The sequence below is a fragment of the Hemicordylus capensis genome, chromosome 2 (genome assembly GCF_027244095.1).
Source record: "Hemicordylus capensis ecotype Gifberg chromosome 2, rHemCap1.1.pri, whole genome shotgun sequence".
In the NCBI taxonomy this organism is placed as follows: Eukaryota; Metazoa; Chordata; class Lepidosauria; order Squamata; family Cordylidae; genus Hemicordylus; species Hemicordylus capensis.
The window spans coordinates 141,777,316-141,800,744 of NC_069658.1; the positions used below are offsets into that span (position 1 = coordinate 141,777,316).

General features: G+C 41.8%; 1 protein-coding gene across 8 annotated transcripts in view; it reads right to left on the reverse strand.

The window, feature by feature from the left end:
- Positions 1 to 23,429, reverse strand: part of DNAH6 (dynein axonemal heavy chain 6) — a 353,767-nt gene that overhangs the window by 117,348 nt on the left and 212,990 nt on the right. For all 8 annotated transcript variants that reach the window (XR_008315406.1, XR_008315407.1, XM_053291993.1 and 5 more), the window contains 7 exons: positions 20,424 to 20,666; positions 18,922 to 19,089; positions 16,945 to 17,180; positions 7,041 to 7,302; positions 4,168 to 4,291; positions 2,266 to 2,462; positions 1,029 to 1,232 (listed from right to left, as the gene is read on the reverse strand). Coding sequence is in view for 6 of the 8 variants with exons in the window: in XM_053291993.1 (XP_053147968.1) it covers positions 1,029 to 1,232; positions 2,266 to 2,462; positions 4,168 to 4,291; positions 7,041 to 7,302; positions 16,945 to 17,180; positions 18,922 to 19,089; positions 20,424 to 20,666 (1,434 nt within the window). In the remaining 2 variants the exon portion in view is untranslated. The remainder of the gene's footprint in view (positions 1 to 1,028; positions 1,233 to 2,265; positions 2,463 to 4,167; positions 4,292 to 7,040; positions 7,303 to 16,944; positions 17,181 to 18,921; positions 19,090 to 20,423; positions 20,667 to 23,429) is intronic.

A 23,429-nucleotide genomic window follows, 5' to 3' on the forward strand; every position in this document is an offset into this window, starting at 1 on the left:
CCGGTCCTAGTCCACCACTACACCACGCTGGCTCCATCCAAACTTCATATATGTGATCTGAACTGGCAGTGGTTAACCAGGAATGAAGCGGAATGAACTGGCAGTGGTTAATCAAGAATGAAGCCCTGGTGATAGCTCAATGAAAACATCCAACTTGGTGTGCAGCAGCTGTGAAAAAAGGAAAATCCTATGCTAGAGATTATAAAGAAAGGGCTTGAAAACAAAAATGTCCAGTATTGTAATGCCCTTGTCTAAAATCTATGGTGTGTCCACATTTGGAATACTGTGTGCCATTCTGATTGCTCTTTCTTATAAAGGATATCATAGAGCTAGAAAAGGGGCTGGAAAGGGCAGCCAAAATGATCCGGAGGCTCCTTCCTTACAAGCAAAGGCTAAAGCATTTGGGGTACTTTAGTTTAGCGCGGGGGGGGGGGAGCCAGCTGACAGACAGACATGATAGAAGTTTGTAAAATTTTGCATGGTGAGGAGAAAGTGGGCAGAGTGTTTCTCCCTCTCTCATAGCACTAGAACCTGTCAAAATAAAACAGATTGGCAACAGATCCAGGACAGATAAAAGGAAGTACTACTTCTCACAATGCAAAATCTGAGGAACAAGATGTGGTGATGGCTACCAGCTTAGGTGCCTTTAAAAGGAAATTAGACAAACTAATCATTATTAGTTATGATAGAAACCTTTTGTTCAAAGACAGTATGTCACTGAATACATTTGATGAAAAGCAACAGCAGGCAAGTGCTATTGCCTTCAAGCCCTGCTTGTAGACTTCCTGAAGGCATCTGGTTAGCTGATTTAGGCAGCTAACCAGATGCCTTCAGGAAGCCTACAAGTAGGGCTTGAAGGCAATAGCACTTGCCTGCTGAACTATCCAGAAGGACCTTTGGCCTGATCCAGCAGGGCTCTTCCTATGTTGCCAATGTGACTCTGCAGACTGTAAAAATACAAAACATGCATGCTCTGAGTAACTATTAAAAATAAGAATCAAGCTGCATTCTTTGAAGTGAGTATTTACCTGGTCTTGGGGATCAATCATGAGTGGCCAGCGTCGCCCTCGAGTAACAAGAATGCCATTTTCCGTGGATATGTAGTCACGTGGTAATCCATCAGTGTTCCACTGACGAATTTCATAGGGGTCTCCCAAAATATTTATAAGACTGAAGTCAGAACTAATAGGAATCTCTAGATTCTGACATTGTTTGATCCAGCAGTCTATTAACTGAGATGAAGAAAAAGAACAAAGGATTAGTTTTGCTATAGTATATTATGGTGGTTCCCAAAACTGTGTTTTGTGTACTCTCAAGGGTGCTTGGGGGCTTTTGCTGCAGGTTTCTTATAGTTTTCTCTAGACCAGCCTTTCTCAATTCCATGTAAAGTAGGAGTAAAACAAAAAATTGTTACTGCAGCAAGACCTTCTTCTTCTTCTTCTTGATTGTGAGTACTTACAATTGTCTAGGTCCTAGGAAGGGAACATTACACATCACAGTTTGGGGATCACTAGTATACAAGAAGAAAGATTAATTGATCAAAACCCAACTGTCTGAGGTTTTATGTGCATCAATAGGCTAAGCTCAATAACGAAATGTGAAATCCGAACACCCTACAGAAAAAAGGCTGAGCTACTATGACATCACAGAGGGCAATTGCAAGGGCAATGCAATCAGGCATGTTACCACTTTTCCAATTACTGTAGTCATAAGCAAATTTTGTTGATACTGTCTATTCCCACTGGCAAGAGAACATCTGCTATAAGGCCTTATTATTACAAAATATTTAAATATTATAGATAGTGCCTGAAATGTGAAAAATATGTCTGTAACAGAATAGGAAATGATGTCCACAAATTTTGATTCCATAATTGATGTATTTTGTGTGTTTCAGACTTTGTTTTTTTGCGTATCGTGTTTATTTTATTGATAATATATTGTTTTTACATTATCTTGTAAGCCGCCTTGGGGTCCCTTCTGGTAAAAATACAAGTATTTTTAATAAATAAAATACAAAAAACTATTCTGCAAGGAACTCTAACTACTGGCAGTGAAGAAGAGGGGGGGAAATTATGCAAAGGGCCTATTGTGCAGTAATCCCAGTTTTCCAAATGTAACAAGATTGCTATTAATTTGTTGGGGTTAGGTTTTATCATAAAATGTATACGTGCTTCAGTGAAATACACATTTTTACAGTGGAATCAAATCACGACATAACCATAAAATCATGGTAGGAGGAAAGAAACATTTGTTTGTTTTACTCACCAGCTGTCTATAGAGTGCTGTAAAAGCTCCATAATAGGCTACACAAGCTGCAGCTATGAACACATTTCCAATGATGTTTGAAATCTCTGCTTCAAAATTCAAAATGCTCTCTTCCCACCGGACCTGTTCATCTCCTAATGCTGCGGTAAGTTTTCCGGCTCGTGTAAGACGAGCTTGAGTCAGTGCCATGGTCCTTGCTAAACAGATATAATATTACTGGAGTCTGGCCATTGTTTTTAGACAAACAATAGAAAAATTCATTTTTTTGCAAACTATCATTGATGCCTTTTTTGTTAAAAGGCTTGCATGGTCAGAGTTAGATATGAATCACATAAACGCCTTTCTCGGTGGGTTTAAACTAAGAAAACCAGATTATGATACATGAACTCTTTGTTGTCAACACTCAAACTAGTTTCTTACAAACTCTCCTGTTCCTGGGTTTCTGTCTTCATCTGCAAAGTGAAATATATTGCTCAAGCCTGAGCTTCCTCAGGAAACACATATGGGTAGAAAGGGATAATATAAAGGCCAGAGCAAAATCACTCCATCAGATGCCCTCTCACATCAGCCATTAATTTATTCAGAGTTCTGTTGATCAATTTAAGCCTCGAATCTTGAGTTCCCAAAGCATGTAGGAAAATGATGCCCCAAATGAATGGACTCGAGAATGACAGACTTTATAAGCATGAAGAAACTGTAGAATCACAAGCATGTCCGGTGTACACGAAATGTATTTGCAGATCAGAGGATCTTCTTTTTACTAGTCTAATTGCTAGTAACACCACTAGGCAGTCCCTTATTAACAAAGGCCTTGGACAGGATTTTAGCTCTCTTCTGCTTGTTACATGCTAGGTTCCAAGCAAGAGACGTTTTCTTTTTCTCATTACCATCTTATAAGGGTGAGATCATAAAAAGATGTTGGTATACCATGAGGCTATTCACACGGGCAGCCAAGCCCAGGCTTGGTCAGGACAGCCCAATCTGGGTTTGGCTGCCCATGTGAAGCATTGGGATCAGCCCCAATCCCAGCGCTGCCTCTGCCCTAAGCACAGAAATTTACCCCAGGCTTTAACCTGGGTTTAAGGGTGCGAGCACACCAACCACAGGTTCGGGGTCGTGTGTGTGTGTGTGTGGGCTGCAGGCAGCCTGTGCACACATATTGCTGGGTGGCAAGAGTGCCTGGTTGAGGGAGGATTCCTCAGTGCACCATGCTTGGAGGACTTCCTTCTCCAGCTGCCTGCCCTGCCACTCACAGCGGTGCAGCTCATGTGCCGCACAAGTGGCAGAACCTTATGGGTCACTTGGATCATGTGCAGGAAGGCAGGTAAGAGCCTGTCTCCCTGCCAGCTTTCCTGCCTAGCAGCATATTTGGTCATGTGCATGACCTTTATGTCGCTACACTCACCACAAGAAAGCCTCTGAGTAAGTACAGGACATCTGTTATTAGTTCTACAGACTACATGGAAGCGTTGGGATTTTGTTCACCATATCATGAATATATACATCCGAAGAATTATTCTAAACTAGCTGGGCAGGGTGCAGAGCATTTGCGCCTCTAGTTCTCCCCCCTCCTTCCCGCCCGCCACCGCCGTTATCATTCCCTCCCCGCCCACCACCATTTTCTTGCCCACTCACCCACCCACCTGCTGCCACTGCCTATTTCTTCACCCGTTGCCACCGTTTTCTCCCCCTGCCATCTTCCCATGCCATCCCCCTGCCATCTTCCCATCTTCCGTAAGCCTGTCAGCCGGCATCGGCGCTTTCCTCACTCCCTGCCAGCAGCTCGCTCACAAACTCTTGCGAGAGCTGCCACACATGGGATTAGTGATGGGTATGCCTTATAGAGATAGATAGATAGATAGATAGATAGAGTTATTGTTAGGAACTACAATAGCCACTTACCAAGGCTCTCTTTTTCATCCAAACTTTTTTCATATTGTTCTTCTAGTTCCTGTATTTGTTCTTCCACTTGTTTCAGCTTTTTTTGTTTAGCTTTTAGGGTAGCCAGAGTTGCATCAAGCTCTGCCTAATTGGTATTTTCAAAACAATATTATCATTGCTGTGTCAAATGCCCTTTGACCTTATTTTATGCATTTTCACAATAGTTCTTTGAGAAAAGCATTACTGGGAGAAACTAAAAGTGATAGTGACTTCCTCAGGGCTACTCAACAACTTCCATGGTTTAGTTAGACTTGGATCCTAAGCCTTATATTTCCATATTCAACTCTATAGCCATCAAATCACACTGACTCTTTGTAACTATTAATAAATATAGACTAAGATCAGTGTTTTCATACTTATAAGTCTAAAGCACAGAACGAATGTTAGTGGGATCTGCAAGCACTCAGAACTTTAGTAAGCCAAACTGAAAGTTTACAAATAGTAAACCTGAAGTCTTGTGGAGATTTTTCAGTGATGCCTGGTTTTCAAAAATGCTGTGCTACTCCTTCTCCTCAATATATTCTTGTGTCATCTGTTTTGAAATTTAGGTATGAAAATCCTAGATTTCTGAAAATCTTTCTATAAATTCGAACAATTGTGTTATGCCTGAAGCATCCTGTCTTTCAGAGGCATTTCCACTGAGAAGGAGGAAGTTTGGTTTAGGCCCCAGCAAGGCCCCAGCTGCCAGTTAAGCTGAAAAGCAATACAGCTGATAGCAGCCCAATCAGGGGCGTACCAAGGTTGAGGTGGGGCCGGAGACGAGATTTTAAAATGGGCCCCTCGCTGCCTTCTCCTGGCTCCATGTCTCTGCCAACTATCCCAACTACAATTGCAAGGTGTAAACAACAGCAGAACCAACTAATACAAGAGTATCAATGACGAACTTTAATAATTGCACATATCCCAACTACAGCTACAAGGAGAAAGGAGGTAGTGAGTAAATTCCATATTTATGGAGTAAACATCCACAGAATTGGGCTTTGCAATATGCTGGGTTAAAAGTAACTAATGCTTAGAATTATAACCAAAGCAAGGCGAATCTGATGACGCCTGAATTGCCATTTTGCTGTATTTTGGGATAAACCGACACAGGATTAGCTCTGCAGCTTAAGATAAACTTTGCAAGAGATTGCCAGAAACAGAAACTAAGGATTCATTTTTATATTTACAAGCACATATCTTGATAAGCGCTGATATAATACTGGCTCCATCTTCAGTATTGCCCCCAACCCACAGAGAAAGAGAAGTGTAAGCAGTCTCCTCCAACTTTCATAAACACTTCTGTCCATTCTTTCTTGCTGCCCCCTTACGCCTACAAGTTGCTCTCGAAATACATTTTCTTAATGTCAGCCTTCTCAGCCTTCAGTCTCAAGCTCAAAAGTCCACATCTTCCATGAAGCCCCTGAGACTCTTGGACCTCATCTCCCAATGGAAGAACATCATCCCAACTACATATAATTCATGGGCTCACATTCATCCTGTATTAGTCTTGTGTCTAACCCCTCCTCCTTGCTAAATGTAGATTGTAAGCTGCTTGGGACAGATGTGAATTTTAATACCCCTAATAAAAAGGTCTTCAGATAGTTTGCAAAATAATTTACATGACTCAATGGCGCAACTTACTTTACTCAATAAAGCACCATGCACACTGGTGGCACTGAAACACATGGAAGCACCAAAGAGAGAGGGAAAACTCCCTCCAGACCTGCACTGTAAGCAAACATTTAATATATGGCAGCAGGCAGCTAGTGGAGGCCTGGGCCAGCTCTTATATATTTGGCTTAGCCTGTGGCAATGTGAGTAAAAATCAAGAAGGACCCATAGAAATGCTGTGGCAGTGACACAAGTTCAGCTTGAATTGCTTCAAATTAATGGTGACTTCTGAAATGGTGCCCATCAAATTATCTGGGGCTGGGTTTATTATAGTAATGCTCTCTCTCTCTCTCCAGGAAAAAAGCCACCTTCATTCAGCCAGTTGCCAATAGCGATAAGCAGAAGGAAACATCAAGAGCGAGAAATGTCTAGTTTGTCCCTCCCTGTCTGTCCCTCCTTTGCTACTGGGGGGGCAGTTGCAAAGGAGAGACACAGTGAGCCCAAGCAGAAACACAGGGAAAACCCCAGTTTAGAACACACACACAAACACACACACACACACACACACACACACACACACACAGAAATGAAGGAGAGAAACAGGGAAAGAAGGGAAACACTGTTTCTGTCCTGCCATTGGAGCTTGTGAGGAAGATAACCCTACTGGACGGGGACCCGGTAGCGTACTGCGGCTCTATGGAGGCTGTCACAGATGCTGTTGAAACGGATGGAGTGGGCGGCTTTTTAGTGGTCATCGCCAGTGCCGCTTCCAATGCTGTCCTGGGCGGCGGGGCTCCAAGAGACCTCGTGTGGCCCGAGGAATGTGCCACTGAACTGCTCCCTGCTCTGCAGACTTCTGTGGCTACTCTGGATTGGAGCATCTTTTCAATTATCCCACTACACCTTGTCTCCTTCGTTCAAGTTCTGGGAGGGGTGCTCTAAATTGGTTTTTTCCCTGTGTTTCTGCTTGGGCTCTCTGTCCCTCCTTTGAACAATTCCTGTTCAACTTCCTGTCCTGGTGCTACACTGAACTGAGAAACTGACATATAGGAACACCTTGATTTAGTGCCATTGCTGCTGGACAGGAGAAAACACTGCAATACAACAAGTTGTTCTCAATAGCAAAGTAGGCTGCTCCTTATAAGGTTGAGCGAAATGGGGTGAAAGTCTTAGATGAAAGACATTCTATTTTCCATTCAATAATTATAAAACACACAAAAGACACTGGAAAAAACAAGCACCTGTGCAGCATTTAATTTCTGCCTCTTTGGCTCCACTTCCTTGATAACTCGGGAGTATAAATCCATAGCTCTCACCCACATGCACATAGACTTGCATGCCTTTGACACTTTCTCTACTTTTTCAGGTACAAAATCGGGATTATTAATGTACTTCTGAAGCTTAAGCAATATTTGACGACTTATATTTTCTTTATCATATTCTAAAAGTCTTTTCAGGAAATTGGAGTCTCCAAGAAGCTGTTTAGCGGTTGCCCAGTCAGGCCTGAAAGATTAAATGAAATGGTGTAAGAAATATCTGTCCCAAAGAATATAATAACCGGCATAATTGCCTATATTCCTGAAATTTCTTCTTACCTTATATCAGAACTAGAATGAAATTTTTATTTGATTAAAAGACCAACTGACAGTTACATTTCTATATCACTCATAATTAAAGTATGGGAAAGAGAAGAAATTTGAAAGCAATGAGAGAAACCTTAGAAAGAAGATATGGTATAGTTTACAAAGGAAACAAAGCTTTGATGCTTCACACTTCAGTTAATGTTTTGTGAGAATGTGACTTGAACTTCAAGTAGTACCTCTATGGATTTAACCTAACCCATAGAGACATTGGCACAACAGGCTTCCAAAGATACTATCCCTCTAGAAATCTGAGCCCTCTAGGTTGCTTGTATTGAAATTTATTTATTTTATTGTTAAATTTATATACCGCCTTTCATTAAAAATACAATCCCAAGGCGGTCATTCTAAAATTCTAAACTAAAATTCTAGCCAAGCCACAACTGGTATACATATATAACTATCTTGAAGCAGCCTCTTAGACAAAATGGTTTGCAGGGGTGAGCAGAATTCCAAAATCGTGGTTCAAATTCAAAACGAATTATGTGGTGCTGAACCAGTTCGGTCAAACCGACTGAGTGGTCCACTCTGTTTGACTGAACTGGTTTGGCAGTTTGAGTTGAACTGGTTTGGCAGTTCTTTATACTTGTAAAGGGGAATCCGGTGAAGATTCCCCTTTACAAGTTAGGAGCTGGGGTTCCTGGGAGGCTGTAAGGGGCGATGGTGATGGGTGGGGAGAGAGGTAGTTAAAGTGCCTTACACAGCCGGCGTGGCAGCCAGTGCTGTGGCTCACCTGGAATTGCGCTGCTGCCATGTGGGCGGCTTCCTAAAGGAGGCATCGTGGTGTGTGCTTGACTATGGGCTGTGCCGGGGAGCAAGTGGCACTGGTGCCCGGGTAATAGGGGTGTGAATGGAACTGATTGGTCCAGTTCGGCTTGGCACCCCCTTGAACCCCACTCTCCCGGTCGGTTCAGTCTGGGGGAGGGGTTTACGATTATTTTAAAACTATTTTTTAAAATTACTCCCTCCGGGGAGTTGCTCAAAGTGGTGTGTGTGTGGCTGCGGGGGTCCATGAAGGATTCCCCTCCCCAACGGCCTCCCTTACTGTACAAACCATCCAGTTTGGTTGGCTCTTCCTTCCCGCTGCAGTGCGGTGGCCATTTTGGAGGCCACCGTGCCTGCACAATGGGCTTCTGTTTGGCCTGGATTCCCAGAGGCCCACCCAGAGCCTCCAAAATGGCCACCGCGCCTGAGGGAGTAGGAAGAGCCGGCCGAACAGACCAGTTTGGGCAGTAAGGGAGGACGGAAGGGGGAGGAGAACCTCCGTGGACCACCAGACCCTACTGCCTTGAGCAACCCCCCTGGAGCGAATAAGTTAAAATAAAATAACAACAACAACAACAACAACAACAATAATAATATAATCCCCCAGTGAGGCACTACCTTGACGTGGTTGTGGGGCTTGTGTGCTCTGATGAAGGTGAGAGCTATGCCAGAGGTCCAACCATACTGGACAGGTCTCACCAGAGGAGCCAGACAAAGAGTGCCTCTCCCATCAACAATATGGTGAGACGTAACTTTAATAAATCTATACCGGATCGGTCGTTGCCCGGGTCAACAAGGACCGCGCCAGGTGCTATAGTCCCTGGACATCTGGTGGCAAGTGGGCTACAGGACTCAGGATCTTCAGTTGAGCAACCAGGGCTGGAGACAGCAAAGTTACTCGAAGAAATGTCGCTTAACCAAAAAAAATATACAAAAAATGCCAACAAGGAAATAATGATCTGCTATGACAAGTCTAGTCCAACTAGAAGAGTTTATTTAAAAAGAATGTAACAAATTTGGAAAGAGAAGCATCCAGATACAGAAATAACAGAACAAAGGCTAGCAGACCAGAGAAGATTCATAATAAGAAATAAAGTATTCACAGGAGTTGAGCTGGAAGAACTGCAAAGAGCAACACAAGCTCAAGATATGGAAGAAGAATTACCACCAATTGAAGAAGTTGCTCAGGCGCAGGTGGAGGAGGTGTTGGAAATAGAGGATGCCACTGTTGCTGAACTGTTTCAAAATCAAAACCAGGCAACCTCCCCTTTGCCTTCACCTCAAAAACCCAAATGCCGTTTAACAGAAAAGCAACAAGAACTAAAGCAAAAAATAACTGAGCACATGAACCAAACAACCACCAGGGTTCGACTTCCAGCTCTAAAAACAGTTGCCAAAAAAACAACTTGCTCAGGCATTAAAAGATGTCAATGCTGCACTTGCAGAAATAACAACCAATAATTTGCAAGAAACAAACCGACTAATGTACAGTGCAGCAACAATAACAACACAAGAGCTCGGATATAAGATCAGTGGACCTGTCAAAAAAGAAAGCAGTACATCACCTAAATGGAAGATTAGATTAGAAAATAAAATCTCCAGGCTTAGATCAGATGCTAGTAAATTGAAAGATACGAAAGACAAGAAGCTGAAGAATGAAAACACCAAACAGTATCTGATCCAAAAATAACACCTAGATTCAAGGAAAATTAGAGAAGTCCTGGAAATAATAAAGCAGCAAATGGCAGCAGTGTCAAAGATTAGCAGATACGAAGCCAGAATTACACAACACAGGCAGAATCTCCAATTCCAGTCAAATCAGAGATGTTTCTACCAAAGCATAGAAGGAGAAACTGCAAGAAACCTAGAAACACCAAATAAAGAAGAAACAGTGCAATTCTGGGGGAAATTATGGGACAATCCAATAGATTATAATAAAAAAGCAGGCTGGATGAAAGAGGTCAAAAAATGTAACCAACAAATGCAAGATCTAATAATAACACCAGAATTAATAAGTGAAAGAGCAAAGAAAACTAAAAATTGGAGTGCGCCAGGCGACGATGAACTGCTTGGCTTTTGGCTTAAACACCTAACAAGCCTTCATAAACAACTATCAAAACAGTTCAACCACATTATGAAAGGCGGTGATATTGAACAATGGCTAACAACTGGGAAAACTCATCTCATTATGAAAGACCCAGCAAAAGGTGCAGTTCCAAGTAATTATAGACCGATCACCTGCCTGCCAACCATGTTCAAATTATTAACTGGAATAATAGCAGATGAAGTGATGCGACACTTATTAACTAACAAACAGCTTCCAGTTGAACAGAAAGGAAATTGCCCGAACACCAGAGGCACAAAAGACCAGCTGCTGATTGACAAAATGATTTTAGAAAACTGCAAGAGAAGAAAAACCAATCTAAGTGTTGCATGGATTGACTACAAGAAAGCCTTCGATTCATTGCCTCACACATGGATACTAAAATGTTTAGAAACAACTGGTGTCAGCAAAAACATTCAGATATTTATAAAAAAATCAATGAGCATGTATACACAGTTAACAATCAATGGCGAGGCACTTGGACAGGTTAGCATTAGAAGAGGTATTTTCCAAGGGTACTCACTATCCCCTCTATTGTTTGTAATCGCCATGACCCCACTTTCACAAATACTAAACAAAACAGGCCTCGGATACCAAACATCTAAAACATCCAGTCAAATCAACCATCTGCTGTACATGGACGATCTGAAGTTGTATGGAAAGTCCCAGGCAGAAATCGAATCACTGCTAAACACTGTCCGTATATTCAGTAGCGATATAGCAATGGAGTATGGACTAGACAAGTGTGCTGCATTAATAAAGAACAGAGGGAAAATAACAAAAACAGAAGGAATAGAACTGCCCAATGGAAGCAACATCAAGAACCTGGAAGAGAAAGAACCTTACAAATACTTGGGCATTCTCCAGGCTGATAACATCACACACACTGAAGTTAAAAGAAAAATTGGAAGTGAATACATCAGGAGAGTCAGAAAAATCCTCAAGTCCAAACTCAATGGCGGGAACATCATACAAGCCATAAACACCTGGGCTATACCTGTTACTAGATACACTGCAGGAATAATAGACTGGTCCCAAGCAGAGCTAGAGACACTAGATCGCAAGACCAGGAAAATCATGACCATCAATCATGCTCTGCACCCCCGCAGTGATGTAGATAGGCTCTACCTCCCTGGCCGCTCAGGAAGAGGAATGCTGCAAGTCCATCAAACAGTAGAGGAGGAGAAAAGAGGCCTTGAAGAACATATAAGGGACAGTGAAGAAGATGCACTTAAAATGGTCAAGAATGCGAAACTATTCAACACCAAGGAAACAAAACAGGCCTACAAGAAAGAACAAGTCAAGAACCAAGCAGAAAAATGGAGAAATAAGCCCCTGCATGGTCAATATTTACACAATATAAGTGGAAAATCTGACATCACCAAGACCTGGCAATGGCTTAAGAATGGCAACTTGAAGAAAGAAACAGAGGGTTTAATACTGGCTGTGCAAGAACAGGCACTAAGAACAAATGCAATAAGAGCAAAAGTTGAAAAATCCACAACAAACAGCAAGTGCCGCCTTTGTAAAGAAGCAGATGAAACAGTGGACCACCTGATCAGCTGTTGTAAGAAGATCACACAGACTGACTACAAACAAAGGCATGACAAGGTAGCAGGGATGATACACTGGAACATCTGCCAAAAATACAAGCTACCTGTAGCCAAGAATTGGTGGGACCATAAAATTGAAAAAGTTGAAGAAAATGATGATGTAAAAATATTATGGGACTTCCGACTACAAACAGACAAACATCTGCCACACAATACACCAGATATCACTGTAGTCGAGAAGAAAGAAATAGGGATGTGCAAAAAATTTCGGGCACAGATCGATCTGTGCCCGAAATGAGAAATTTCGGGTGATTCCGGGCCGAACCAAATCGCCCCCGATGACCCCGATATTTTTCGGAGCTGAGCCGAATCACCCGATTTTCGGGGCCGAAAAATTTGGGTGATTCGGCTCATGGCCGATTTTTGGGGAATGTCTGAAGTTTTAGTGACTTTGGGGCAGTTCGGGGGCATAGCATGGGATCTGGGCAAAAAGAGTGGGGTTGGGTGGTAGTGCCTAATGGGTGCAGGCTACCACCCCAATTTCAGGGGGATTGGGCAAAGGGCTGATTTTTGGGGAATTTCTGAAGTTTTTGTGTCTTGGGGCAGATTGGGGCAGAAAGTGGGGCCTGGGGCAGAAGAGTGGGGTGGGGTAGTAGTGCCCAATGGGGGGGAGGATACCACCCCAATTTCAGGGGGATTGGACAAAGGGCTGATTTTTTGGGAATTTTTGAAGTTTTTGTGTCTTTGGGGCACTTTGGGGCGCAGTTTGGGGGCAGAGAGTGGATCACCCCAAAAGAGTGGGGTGGGGTGGTAGTGCCTAATGGGTGGAGGCTACCACCCCAATTTCAGGGGGATTGGGCAGAGGGCTGATTTTTTGGGAATTTTTGAATTTTTGGTGTCTTTGGGGCAGATTGGGGGCAGAAAGTGGATCTGCCCCAAAAGAGTGGGGTGGGATGGTAGATAGTGCCTAATGGGTGGAGGCTACCACCCGTCCCCAATTTCAGAGTAGAGGGCTGAATTTTGGTGAATTTCTGAGGTTTTTCTTCATAAGGTGTGCTAGATTGATTCATTCATTCATCATATTCATAGTAAGTGAGAGTGTGAAAAAGTGAGAGTGGGGTCAAGAGTTGTTTAATTGAAAAAATATTTTGCCCCTGGGCCCCCTTTCCCCCCCGAATCGATTCAGATTCAGATTCAGATTCAGATTAAATCCGAATCCAAACCGAATCAAGGGTGATTCGGGTGGCCCAGATTTGGGCACAAAACAGAACAGGGGTGATTCAGTTCGGGTCCCGAACCGAATCACTGAAAATCCGAATTGCACACCCCTAGAAAGAAAAACAAGTCAAAATAATCGACATAGCAATACCAGGGGATAACAGAATAGAAGAAAAAGAAATAGAAAAAATCACCAAATACAAAGATCTACAAATTGAAATTGAAAGGCTGTGGCAGAAGAAGACCAAAATAATCCCAGTGGTAACTGGCGCCCTGGGTGCAGTTCCAAAAGACCTTGAAGAGCACCTCAACACCATAGGGGCCACAGAAATCACCATCAGCCAATTACAAAAAGCAGCTTTACCGGGAACAGCCTATATTCTGCGACGATATCTATAACCATTGACAATAAAATTCTGGCATCCCAGGTCCTTGGGAAGGACTCGATGTCTGGATAAAACAAACCAGTCAATAACACCTGTCTGACTGTGTAAACAAGAAATAATAATAATAATATTAAGCCACGAACCCCCTGAACAGCCAGAGGGGTTTGGTCTGGGGTTGGACCGAGCAGGGGGTGGTTCAGTTCGACCCCAAACAGTCAAAACCAACTGATGTGATGTCGAACCTGTTTTCACATCAATACCGGGTAAGACACTAAACTACTTCTTTCACTGCCCTCCATCTCTTGTTCGATGCCAAACTGGTCCACCCAAACCGGGCTACATTCAGTTTGATCCCAGACTGAACTGCCTCCAGTTTGGCTTGTGGTTGAGCCACTGAACTGGCTCGGTTTGAGACCGGTGTCAAACTGTTTGTGCACACCCCTAATTTGAACTTTTTCTTTTTTCTTTTAAGAAACACAGGATTATCTTTATGGTCTGGTCTTTTAAAATTACAAAAAGGAAGCTTTTTCTTATCCAAATTATTATCAAATTACATTGATTATTCCAAGTGCTTTTCACACACTGCCATTCTAAAATTCTTCCTCACAAGAGGAGTACAGTACATACCCATAATCCTTAAATTATCTGAAGCAAAGTCTCTGGCCCAACTGCTCTACAGTGCACAGCTGGGCCCCTTCTCCAACTCTGCCCTCTGGAACTTGTCCAGTCCAAGTTCCTAAGAGCAACATTTCAGGCACCCCATTGTGTTTTTAATGCTGGCCTACGACTGGTAAGAGTGGAGGCCAGAGTATGGCTGTCCATACTCAATTAGGGGCTAAATCTATCCTTCCTCCTGATGTGTTTAGAAAACCAAAGCAACTCCATTTTACTTAGAAAACCTAATTCTAACTTAAAGTAACTCCAGCCCAAAGCTCAGGGACATGATTTGCAACAGTCTTTAACAACTGCCGTCACTACCTCTCTCTAGTTAGAAAAGTATCAATAAAACTGCTAGCAGTTAGATTCCCAGGCTAGCAGTGAGTTTCCCAGGAAAGGAAGACCGGATCTAACCAAATAAGGGGGAATCACCTGATGAACAATGGAGTCAAGTTACGCATGCGCATTTGAAAGGGTTAGGTCACTAGTTTGCTATGTGTACTGGGCTGGCAGCTTCAGCATCCATTTTGTTGATTGTATAAAAGAGAAACCTCAGCTGTAACCTATTCGTATTCAATGTAGAGCCATTAGCCGTTGAATACCTTGCAACTGCTGTGCAATAAAGCCTCTAAAGGAATTCCCACTGAGTCTGTTTGATTGGCTAAAAGGCGGACCCAGGGACGAACCGAATTCACATCACTCCCAATGGGCCTAGCCTCCCAGCGCTAAACTAAAGGACAATTACCAATCCTCAAATAGTGCATAGTGGACATGGAGCACCAAGCTGACCTAGGCAGGGTCCTGAACTTCCTTATCTTAGAAAGGCTGATACATAGCAACACCTGCTGTTTATCTTACGGAGTTTGAGGTCCCCAATCACTGAAGGGCCTTCACCTTGACCCACTTTGGTGTCTGCCTCTCAGTTGTACTAGACAGAAGATACAGGAAGATCCCTTTTTTGGAATGCCTGTGCTCATGTGACACTGTACCCATGTGCCCAAGTCAAAAACACGGCGCATGTCCTCCTTCATTGCCCATTCTACAGAGACTCCCGCAATATCCTCGTTCTCCCACAACTGAATAGATTAGCCAGCTGCCCTGATCAATTCTACTCCTCCCTATTACTCCCCAACTGTGATCCTTCTACAACACACAATGTTGCTAAGTTCTGTGCAACTGCATGAAAAATTTGCTGGACTCTGACTGCCAGTAAATGCTAACTAGACCTGATGCAGCACAGAGCCCACCCACAATCTATGGACTGTTTACAATTTTATAGTTTTCAATTTTAATTCTAAAATAACCTTTTTAACCCTATAGCCTTTTACTTATAGATTTTAGCTACCCCACAATTTTAACATTTTTAACACATACAATTCTGGTCTCTTTTAATTTGACAAGATATTAAGACCCCTTTAATGCATAAGTAAAATAACTTAAAAACAAAGTTCTTACCAAACTTGAACAAGCGTGTTTCAATGTTAAAACATCATTCTCAATGCTCTTTTAATTTGTAAAAACTTTTAGTCTCCTATAGCGTTATACTGTTACTGCTGATTCATAGTGCATACAGTCTCTGTGCTCTAGCTGCACAGAGACTGTATGCTCCAAAGACCATAATGCAGTCTTTACAAACCTTATAGGTTCTAACCATTTAGCAATTTTATAGCCTTCTTACTGTTTATACTCCCTCGATTTTAATAGCCTTCAACACCTGCCAATATTATTTTTTCTTGCCTTACGCTGGTCAAAGAACATAATAAAGTTATTGATTGATAGATTCCAAGTGCATTGACACCGATATGTTGCTGTGATATTCTAGGTCAGCTTGTGATACCAGTGCAATATTAAAAGATGGTATTGTTTCAGTGCAGGAAACATTGCACCCTATTCTAAACATTTTTATCACTGCAATGACTCATAGTATTGAGGCTGCCATCACTTAACAAGGAAACACACTTAAAAAGGAAACATGTGTTACTGAAATCAGTGGGAGAATTTCCTGGTACACACATTAAGGACTAAGGCACTAGTAGAGTTCAAAACATTATATCTACACATACAAGACTATCATACTTGTAAAAACTTTGAAAGATTAAAAGTTTGCCCTTTGTTGTTCTTAACTTTGAAAACTAGTTTGATTGTCTTTTCAAATCTAAGACCAATGTTCACCGTGACTTGCATTTGCTTTCTTATAAATGTCGTACTTGATATAATGCATCCTTAGATTCCTTTGGGATATTAGTGGTTGACTTTGCCTGAAGCTTATCATATCATCAACAAACTCCATAATAATTAGCTCATTTAGAAGAAAAAGAAAGAACTTGGCCCAAGTATATATAGAGAGTCATGTTTTATCATTACATTTTTTAAAAAAAACCTATTCCCATATATCACAAACACAGTTATAGTTTGTCATGCCCAATTAAATTTGAATCCTTAATTTTTCTTTTAATTTTCCTTCTAATTAGTAGTTTGATAACACAGACATACATGTAAGTTTGCTTCATAACAACTGATAGCAGTTTTAAGTGTAGGGCCAGAAGCAGATGTATGGTTAATGTTAAAAAACAGCAATCCTCTATTTCCTCCTCACCTGCAGTACCAAGTAACACAAAATGCATTATATTATATCATTGCACTCAGTTTTCCACATACCCGTCTTTTTCAATAGCTGCCACTTGTGGGGATGGCGAAACCCAAAGAGCAATGAAGTCATATGTTACCAAGGAAAGCAGGAAATCTCTAGGAAATGGGTGTCATTTCACACACAATATCAAATCTGAAGTTAAGAATCAAATCTGAATCCAAGTCTCACTTACTTTGCATTTAGGAGAATAGAGATTGCTTCCATCACAGTCATAACAAGATCAGGAGGTTTCGTGAAAACTCGGATTTCAGAAATATCTGCTTTATCTAAAGAATCAAGAGCTTTGTTGGCTGCATCTAAAGCTGGGAGAGCCTCCTCCAAATCACGTTGAGCATCATCAGCTATTGCCTGAGTCTCCTCTGCTTTAACTTTTGCAACAGCTTCATCTTCTTGAACAATACGCCGAACCTGAAAACATTCATTGGCCAATACATATTTACACTCCCAATTGAAACTTAAAAGTTTCATGTTTTTTCAACACATTTATAATTGTTCATAAATGTGATTTTTATTGTTCAGTATAAAAGGAAACAAAATAGAAGAATTCAATCCCATTTGGTTATAAGAGGTATAGCAAATTTGTGAAATATAATGTAATTTTGTGATTTTAAGACACGACTTTAAGATGAAGGATGTATAGAGGGGGGGAAAGCTCTCCTTGTAATTTCCTTATCCCAGAATAATCAACATGTTTGGGAACACTGCCCTCATTAATTTGTAGAAATGTAATCCCATAGATGAGAATTAGCAAAGGAAAAGGCCCATAGTTTAGAGATAAAGCACATGCTTTGTATGTAGAAGGTCACTGGTATAACCCCTGGCATTTTGAGTTGAATTATAGGCAAACTACACATCACAAGATGGAGAGGATATCTACTGTTCTAAATCCCTGAAGCATTTTAAATCTCTGAAGTTTTATACATGGGAGACCCATAGCCTTTTGTCCTCTCCTGTTTTACTTTGATTTAGAAAAAAACAACCCACGTATAACTAGTCCAAGAAGCTAAGAATCCAGTGATGGTTCCAGTTGTGGGGCTGCTGATGGACACTCTGCCCAGTACTACACTATGTAATCCTTCCAGTTAAGCGTCTGCCTTGTGCTCACCTCTGTTTCTTACACTTGGCTTGTGGCACACATGTACAAGATAAGAATGGAACCCAGTGCCAGTCTGATACCCTGATACTTTGGTCCCTTGGATCAAAGTGCCAGGCTGGCAGCCTGGAAGCTTCCCTGACCCCACAGTGAAGGTTTACTTTGGTGCAGAACACCAGATTTCTCCACCTGAAATCCATCCATTGCAGCAGACTAGGGATATATAAACTTCCCTCTTTTTCTATGCCCCTCCCTCCTTTGCTAGCTCCGCACTTTTGTTTTTCAAACAAATGGTTTAGTTATGTCAGCTTCCCTCCTTTGCACAGAATATCTTTAAACTCACTACCACATCCAGTATTTAGTTACCAGTTGTTGTGTTGTGCTCTTTTCTTTTCTTTTCGTTCCTTGCCTTCCGACTCTCTCCCCCTCATTCCCTGGCATAATCTATGGTGATACTTCACTGTCCAAACCCAATTCCAGGTTATTTACACTTGCTATTTGGGTGCTAAATCAATCTGGGCTCACTTTACTGGACACTTGGCTGCTCAAGTCCATGGCCAGTGGAGTTGGCTAAAGAAGGGAAAGTGTTCCCATAGCATTTGAGTAATTCTCCTGTTTCAAAATAAAATTACCCTAGAAAGCCTGCGCCTCAGAGATGCATCGAAGATGACTGTATAATGACATGGGTCTGAGCAAGTATGGTAACAACCAAGTTAGGTGAGCCCATGGTTTGATAAGGCAGTTCCATATATTCAATATATTAGTTAGCTTCTCACTGCCATTTAAATTAATACAAAAATAACAGCATAAATTATGTAGCGTCCACCAAGTTAGTTACAGACAGTATTGCAAACCTTCTTCTCAGTGTGTCCCCCCTGCCCCGCTTCTGACCCCCACCCCCCTTTAATAACGTCTCTGTCTCATTAAAGTAGGGTGATTTATTTTTATTTTTTAGAACAAACCTATCCCTCCTTCTAGGAACGGTGATGTTGCTATAGCTAAACTAAAAATAAATAATAAAATATGTAATAACTTAGAACAGATTATACTTTGTACCTGGTCTGCGTTTTCTTGATCCACTGCTAATTTTTCCATCAAAGCCTCAACATCCACTGATTTCTCCTTAAGGACTGGCTCTAAAGCTGAAAGATCTAATTTCATTTTATCAACAAGTACATTTGTCTCTAATAGTTTGCTTAAGCCATTCTTCACACGATCCCGAGCCTGAAACACAGTAAAACCTCATGTTTAAGGACATCTTGATTACTGTTTCAAAATATCACAAGTACAATATTGCTGACATGTATTTTTTAAAAAATTGTTGTGTGTGGTTTATGTCATTACAGTTGCTCTAATTAAAACAATACACAAAAACAATAGTGTATATGTATGTATATGTGTGTGTGTGTGTGTACACACATGCAGAATTTTCAACTTTTCCAAGCAGAAAAAATAACCATGCCAAGGGGCCAGTTAACAGGCTAGCTTCAGTATTTCCTTGGAACAATAAATCCTTTTTTAAAAAAACAAAATGAAGGTAAGTACTTTTCTTCATTTAACAGAATTTTTAGATTGAACTTCAAAACTCTGCTACAGTGTTTAGTATCCAAAATTTGTTTGCACTGTGCTAGACCTCAGAAAAACCAGTGTGTCACCAGTTTTCACAATATGGAGAATACAATTGTCTCAATCCATAAAGCAGTCTTGCATACATGTAGTATGTGAACACTACTATGTGGCCCATTACTAGAGCTGGATTTAGAACAAATGCTAGGAAACATCTACATATTCAAGATTATTTCAGTCAATCTGATGTTCAGAGAAGTCAATTAAAAAAAGAAACATTACAGAAATTCATTCATATGCATATTCAAAAACATTTATCACAATTTTAACAATTGCTTTTTTACACATGAGCGGTTCAGCCCAAAGCTGTACATAGATCTGTCATCTATCCTATACTTTTTAGGGTCCACCTCGCCTTTCATTTGGCAATTCGAAACAAACAGGACTGCTACCTAAGGCATCTGCTTAATTTTCCTACTATTAACTATTCCTTTGTTTTTCATATAACAGCTTAGCAATGAAACAAAACTTATGTCTGTTCATTCATCATCTGGGATTAAATCTTTCAGCTTTTTACAATGATTTTCTTTCTTCATAAATAAATTGTGTATGTGTGTATAGCAATTTATCTCAGCTGAAGTTACTGATAGAATTGTCTGAATGTGAAATGACTGCATTACATTAAAGCGACCAGGTGTGGGTAGCTTCAATGAAATAAATGGCATTAAATTATTTTCAGTGCTTTTAGTGCTGGTCATCTGATTCTGATAGAAGAGGAAACTAAGAAGATAAGTTGGCACTTGGATTTCTGAACCTCATATACATTAGGTTTGGTTTGAAAAAGCAAATTTTAAAGTAATTTGTTAACAGGATGAAATGCATCCAATAACAGCATTGAACAAGGAAGAAGAAAAACAATGTCAAGGTGCGGGGAGGGGAAGGCACCCTTCTAAACATAACATAAAGATTCTTGGTAATAAAATTCAACTTACTGAAACTAATTGCTTCCTTTTTTCACTTAACATTGACAAGTAAAGATTGATCAACTCTAAATAGGAGGTGGGTGTTGTATAGTAACGTCGCCGGAGCTCAGCATAGTACCGTTCTGCCATATCTGTTACACTCATGTGAATGTCTACACACATTACAGAAAGTTTCTCTTTCATTGTGTCACTTCCAAGGTCAACATGCATAAAAAAAGTCCTTGATACAGAAAGAAGTGCTTCTCTTGGCCACTGAAAAAAGATGAAAAGGTTATCTGAATAATCATCCTTCCCTCAACATATTCAACACCCCAAGCATTTTCCATTAGAATTTTTTCCATTTCCTAGAGCCAGGAGGAATGAAATAAAACCTAACATCCCTAATGGTGGAGTGTCAAGGTACAACAGTGCAAGCTAATTATATTATAGTTTGAACTGTTGCACCTTGTAGGGATGCAACAATGCAAGACTTTGGAATGCTCTCCGAGTGGTCATTAGCTCCTCAGACTCCATCACAGTTTTTGGAAAGCTTGTTAAATCTTGGCTTGTTATCCAGACCTTTACATGATTGTCTTATTGCTGCTTCTGTGTGTTTTTATCCATGTACAGTTTTTATGTCTGTATTTTATATATTTTAAATCAGATTTGTTTTTACTGTAATTTTTTATTATGTTTAATTTTTGTAAGCCACCCTGGGATTGTTTTTAATGAAAGGCGGTATATAAATTAAACAATAAATAAATAAATGTGCAAACAGGTTTGTTGAACCTGTTCAGTTTGACAGTTCAGGGCCGAACCAAACCACCCCCTATTCGGTCTTACCCCGAACTGGACCCCGCCCCCCAGCCTGTTTGGGGGGTTGCAAGTTTTTTTAAAATTACATGACCCAGGCCATGCAGAGGCCAATTGCAAAAGCGTGGCTGCCTCCAAAATGGCCACCACACCGGGGACAGGTCCAAACAGGCTGAAGAATGGCTGAATGGACTGGTTTTGGATGAATGGGAGGCCGGCAGGGAAAGGGGGAACCTCTGCGGAACACACACACTCCCTGCCACTGCCTCAGAGAACTCCCCCAGAGAGGTTTAAGTTAAAACAATATTATTATTATTATTATTATTATTATTAAGCCCGTGAACTGACCCCCCCAGACCAAACCTGGGGGGGGTTTAAGGGGGTGCCAACAGCTGGTTCCGTGCACACCCGTAGCACCTTGACATTCTACAATTAGGGATGTTAAGTTTTATTTCACTCCTTCTTGCTCTGGAAAACACCTTAAGAGTCACTATATACTTATTTTGCAGTTAATTTATTCTTTGGCAGTTTAAGATTAAGTCAAACACTCAAGGACATTGCAGGGGTCATCCCTTTGCTGATTCGGTGAAAATCTATTGTTCATTTCAAATGTTATGAAGTTACAAACTCCCAATTTTAAACTGGTAATGATATAGAGGCAATTTGTGGAACACATATCAAATAGGCAGTCTGGAGGCAGAAATAGGAAAGTGAAGCACTGGTAAATGCATCTAACTGGCAGATAGATTATTCCAGAAATTCTCCCTCTCAAAAGTAAAATGGCCATTGCAGCAAGGCTTGCAGAAGATAGTGTGGGACAACAGTGTGTGTGTGAGAGAGAATGCCACTAATAGCCTGACCCAGTCCTCAGTGCAGCAGATTTGCCACGCCCGTCAGCAAATGCAAGGTGGAAAAAAGACTGGCTGTGATTGGCCAGGAGGTGGTGGGAAGGTGGAGCCACACAACATGTGTTGTGCTGGTTCTCTCCTAGCTGCCATTCGGCTCTGGAACAATGTCCCACCTGCCCTAAAGTGCAGTGTGGCTTTGTTGGTCATCCTTTTGGAGGCTGGATAGGAATTTTTTGGGTCCCTGTAGTTTGGCTAGTTCCTACCTTACGTTTTTTTGCCTACCTTACACTGCCTCTCTTAACTAGATAACCTTCCTGGTCATGACTGGCAGGAGCAGCATGGGACTCTGGAAATTTAGGTTGGACACTTGGTGAACACCAGCAGACACACATGGCAAATAATGGGACTTCCAGACCACCCCTAGACACTTTGCAGCTCAGGGAGTTCTGGCTGGGGTTCCTTAACTTGGAAGCATTGCCAACCTCAAAGGCTTCACAGCTTGGGGCTGGCAAGATTTGCAGCCTGTACCTTGACATCATTTGACATCCTAGAGTGAGCAGTCCTTGGCCTTAGGGCCAGGACATCACTCTGAGCCCTAGTGCATTTGCCTAATAGCTGTAAATAAGAGGCCCAGAAGGGTTCTTTACTTTAGCACAGACTCAGGCTGCTATGGGGTGGGGTGCCAATCCCCATGCTGACAACATTGTAATACTAAACCAATAAAGTTGTGGCCCTTTTCTTCCAATTTCCACCTTGTGTCTTCATGGGTGTGGGGGCAAAGACAGACAGGTTCTCCTGCAAGTGTGTTTACTTAAGAAATGTCTAGGTCCTCCTCCTGGCAATTCTCTCATTGTGGCATACAGAACTTAAAATAAAAGAAACTGTGTTTTGTATGTGTGAGAGTGGGGAGTGTTGTATGATAGAGATGTGCATGGAACTGGGCGGGGGTGGCTTGAGGGGGTAGGGGTTCTCACTCTAAGGATGGTGAAGGATGCATTTATCCCTCCCTCGCTTTCCCCCCGCTGGTGCTTGGTGTCAGTAAAAGCCTTCAGCGCGGCAGTGTACCTCCCTGCCACCCTTTCCCCCTCTTTGGCCGGAAGTACCGGATGTGCACGACACGACTGCACGCGCCCTTCGGACATTCACGAGTGCACTTATGCCCAGTACTTCCAGCCACTTTCAGCTGAAGAGGCTGAAGAGGCGGCACAGAGGTACACTGCCGCCCCAACGGCTTTTACCGACACTGAGCACCAGCAGGGGAAAAGTGGAAGGAGGGGTAAGTGCAGCCTTAAAGTGAGACCCCCCACCTTCAACCCCCCCCCCAGTGTTCGAACCTATTCAGAAGCCCATAAAATGGCCTCCAAACAGGTTCATG